Here is a 4356-nt window from a genome sequence, read left to right as displayed (position 1 = left end):
ACCGCTCCAACAGCTGCGTCAACAAGCCCGCCAGGTCAACACCTCTTCCAAGAGCCCCACCTACTGGAACTCCCGTGCCCGGAACTCTAGCACCAACGGTCATCCCGACATCGACACCGCCCACACTGACTCCTTAGTGTTGACCGACACCCCTCCTCGATCCGAAACCCTAGTACCAACAGTCGCCAAGTCTCCGCGCCGTCAACTCCTTGGTGTCGACCGACACCCACCTGGTGTCGATCGACACCGACTCAGCAGACGCGATCTGCTCAAAGCCGAGAGTCGAAACCACGTTTCTCTCCATTTCCAATCTGTCCAAAACTCGACCAAAAGCCACATGAAGCCATATGAACCATGTACCAACCAACACAAACAAGAAAACACCACAAACAACATAAAACAAGCAAAAGAAAGGAGATCTCAGGCTTAGATCAGCTATGGTCATGCACTCACCTCTTTTGCAGGAGTTTCTGACCAAACCCGACGAATCCAACCCCTTAGAAAGTTTCTCTTTCGTTCCTACCACCAGATCTCCACTCCATAGGAACATATCTCACCAAAAAAGCCAAGAAACTCCAAAATTTCTCAAGAACACTCTCTTTCTCTGTGTTTTTCTCTCTGGAATGACAAGAAGTGGCTTTCCTGAAACCCTTAGGTCAAGTTCTCACTTATAAACCCGGTTTGGGATTTCATTTAAACTATACCGCTCCAATTTTACGATTTAAAACAAACCGGTCAAATCGAAAATTGTTGGTGTCGACCGACACCCTCTTTGGGGTCGATCGACATCCACCCCAAACCGATTATTTAGTTCGTAAATGTTAGAATACCAAAATTATATATATATATATATATATATATATATATATATATATATATATATATGATCATATAATATATCTACTTCATGTAACTAATGATATAATATTATATTTGGCATATGTGACTATGTATTCTCTTATACTAGCAATCTTTTTTCCTTCTTTTTACTTCTATGTATCTGCCATTGGTAGGATAAGGATTTACCAAAAAAAAAAAAAGTATCTTGACTGGTAAGTTAGTTAAAGCTCTTTAAGTTGAATGGTAGATTAATGTATATCGAACATTGTTCTTTTATCTTCGACTAAAAATTGCTAATGGTTCATTAGGTACGTATTTGATCAACCAAACTTATTTGCCAATGTTTGGCCCATTAACATATGGCTATGATATATATGGTTTTATGAAAGAGGAAATTGTTGAAATGAAATGATTACTAAACATAAGAGTAAATTTTTGCCTAATATATCATCCACTTTTATCGAAGGTAAAAATAAATCGTTTGTTTATTAAAAAAGAGAGGGTAAAATAGTTTATTTATGTTTTTGCATGTACGACATTGAACTATGAAAATGTTCGAATTGGTAGATCCATTCGTAAACCACGTGTAAGTGTTTAACCTTCGAATAAAATAAAACACTAATCAATCATAAGTTTTTCCCCCTTCTCGGGTTGGCCCATACCGTTGAGACGTGCCAGGTACACACGTAATAAATATCGTATTGTTATTATTTTAAATTTAAATACTACACTTTCAACGGTTACGCTTTGCACAAGTTGGCAAGCCCAACCAAAAAGATATAGACGTTGCCGTATTTCAGTTGCTTCATTGATATAGAAATAAATACACGTATACTACAGAGTTAAATTAATACATGACAACGTTGATGGTCCAAACTTATTTTCTCGTTAGATTGAGGGTCCAAACTCTAGAATAAAACAAGAGATCTTTAAAGAGGAGCGGTGAACAAAGATACAAAATGGCGAAAACTTCCATGCACCTTTTGTTTGTCTTATTTTTACCCATCAAGAAAATGGGTATATTAACTACCAATAATTTTTTTTTATAGAAACCTTGTACATTTATTCTTAATTTTCTTTTATCAGTTGAGAGTTAGATTTTGGAAATCACGATACATTAGAATAATTTTTAACTGACCGTTTTATCTGTAGTAAAATCGTTAGTCTTGCACGCCTTTACTGGCTTCTAAAATTTCTTGTTTTTGGCTCTTTACTACTGGAGCCAACATACTACCGTTCTTACAGTACTATTTGACTAGCTACCGTTCTCGTATAGAAAAAGCAATTCACAAGTAATGAGAAGACGACATCAATTGTAATTTACAAAGATGTCAACACTTTTGCCCAAACATTATATGATTACTACAAGAGTACGTATATAGTCCTTGTCACATAGTATTTCGTTGAAAACAATAGGACTCGACACTTCTCCCTAAACAGCCAAAAACATTTACGAAAGTTAAACAAAAATCTTATTTAGTTTTCAGTGCAACTACAAATACTTTTATTTTTAGCTAGCTGGGTTAAATATATTCCTTAAAAGTGTACGATTTACAGAGGAGGTATTACCTCTAATGCTTGGTTAGAAATAGAAGAATCGTACTCATACTTTGAATGTCGAGGAAAAAATCATACTTTGTTAATCATGGACAAAACAAGACTCTTACACGTACGTACTAGTTCACTGCGCGAGCTGTCTCCATTTTTGGTAGCCCTACTTGCTTCCATTATTGTTTCAAGTAAATAACTTAACTTATTTTGATAACTTTTTTTTTTTTAATAATTGGTACGTTAAAAACTCTATAATTTACAACACATAAATAAGAAAAGCTAGTCGAACAGTAAACTATAGTTATCTATGTATATTTAGGGTGGGGATTTTTTTTTTTTTTCATGAACTAATAATAATTATCATTATTATTTTTAATTTTTTTTGAAAAAAGTAAAAAGCATAGAAAGAAAGAAAGGTTTGTTTAAATGCTAAATGTCATTATAGTTCATGAAGAAAAATACAAAATAAATACCAAAGGAAACCCACACATAGACGCAAACAAACGGTGAGAAACACTAATCAAGTTCCACAGTCTCTCCATCGAACAGACTCCAAAGTTGCTCAACGTCAAACGCCAAAGTGGCCCCCTGTTCATTTGTCGTGGCTTCTGGAACTACTGCATCTGTTTCTTGGCTATCGTCCAGTAAATTTTCCAACCACATATCATCTTCATTTATTAGAATATTCAGAAAATCATCTTTCTCATCATCTTTGTCAGAAGTGATACTATCCTCACAAACATTATCGATGCTGAGTCCATTGCTTGAAGGAGTTATGTCAACTTCTGGTAGGACATTTAGATGGCTGCAGTCTTTGTTAACAGTGAAGGATCGAGGCCGAGGCTTAAAAACATTAACTTTTTGGACCGTTGTTGTTGTAGGAGGGGAAATGATGTTTTTCTTTTTCATTTTAGTCTTACAACCTGGTTCATATTTCTTACTCAGATGTGTGTTCCAGTAATTTTTCACATCATTAGCAGTCCGACCGGGCAATCGACCAGCAATCAAGGACCACCTAAACATTGTTAAAAATTATACATATAAGTTTCTAGTGTTGATCTTATGGCCCTCCAAATAATTTGTATTGAGTAAACAGTACCTGTTTCCTAGAAGTTTATGAAGGCGAATAAGAAGATCAACTTCATCAGAGTTAAGTCTCCCTTTCTTGATACTTGGCTTCAAATAGTTCAACCATCTTAGTCTACAACTCTTTCTGCATCGATTTAGCCCTACAAAGCCAATAATTTACATTAATTATTCCACACTAAGACTGATTTGGTTTCTTTCCATGTCTTCTATCATGAAGAATCTATGCACACCAATAGAAATTATTTACTGTTTCCAACAGAGTAACACGTTGCACATAAATTTCCACGGAGTCCAATTACAAGAGGACAATTCAGTCAAATCATTTACCGACTTGACGGAAGTTAGGATCTTCATTATTTGTGAAGAATGAACTATATATGCAAATAGTTATTATTATTTTTATCTTTAGTTTTTAAGTAAAAAGAAATAAACTTTATGTGAACTAGCATGAAACGATAATTCATAAATATGAACAGCATAAAGAACTTTTCATATGAATAAACTTTTTTTTTACTTAATTTACTAGCATGAAACGATAATTTCATACCAGCTTTTAAAGGAGAACTGTTCATTAAAACGATAAAGAGAATTTATTGTGTATGTGTGCCTGTGTGTGCAAATATCATGCATATATATATATACCAGCTCTGAAAGGAACTTGATGCCATTTGCCTTCTCCATACTTCTCAATACACTGCCTCAAGAGACTATCTTCTTCAGCAGTCCATGCACCTTTTGTCAACCCTTTGGACGAACCCTCCATGGACCTTAAAGATAAAAAGTAACAAGTATCTAACCAAAGTATTTTAAAATGTATGAGAAGAAAGTCGAGGAAGAGGGGGTTGTGGCTTCGCAGATCCTCGAAGGACTTGCTGA

The 4356-nt window shown here is 35.1% G+C and overlaps 1 protein-coding gene across 1 annotated transcript; it reads right to left on the bottom strand.

The window, feature by feature from the left end:
- Nucleotides 1–2808: 2808 nt before the first annotated feature.
- On the bottom strand, nucleotides 2809–4356 carry LOC104787560 (transcription factor MYB114-like). The gene is made up of 3 exons (XM_010513161.3): nucleotides 4123–4356; nucleotides 3491–3620; nucleotides 2809–3406 (listed from the first exon to the last, which is right to left on the bottom strand). The coding sequence occupies exons 1-3, from the start codon at nucleotides 4241–4243 to the stop codon at nucleotides 2908–2910; spliced, it is 750 nt and encodes a 249-aa protein (XP_010511463.1). The 5' UTR covers nucleotides 4244–4356; the 3' UTR covers nucleotides 2809–2907.

The sequence above is a fragment of the Camelina sativa genome, chromosome 5 (genome assembly GCF_030686135.1).
Source record: "Camelina sativa cultivar CO46 ecotype springtype chromosome 5, ASM3068613v1".
In the NCBI taxonomy this organism is placed as follows: Eukaryota; Viridiplantae; Streptophyta; class Magnoliopsida; order Brassicales; family Brassicaceae; genus Camelina; species Camelina sativa.
This window is presented reverse-complemented; position numbering and strand designations above follow the sequence as displayed.

Excerpts from the sequence above, each read along its gene's own strand:
- LOC104787560 (XM_010513161.3), bottom strand. The coding sequence starts at position 4,243 with ATGGAGGGTTCGTCCAAAGGGTTGACAAAAGGTGCATGGACTGCTGAA. Across the intron at positions 3,621-4,122 it reads TCAAGTTCCTTTCAGAGCTG|GGCTAAATCGATGCAGAAAG; the intron begins GTATATATATAT and ends TTGGCTTTGTAG. Across the intron at positions 3,407-3,490 it reads CATAAACTTCTAGGAAACAG|GTGGTCCTTGATTGCTGGTC; the intron begins GTACTGTTTACT and ends AACAATGTTTAG.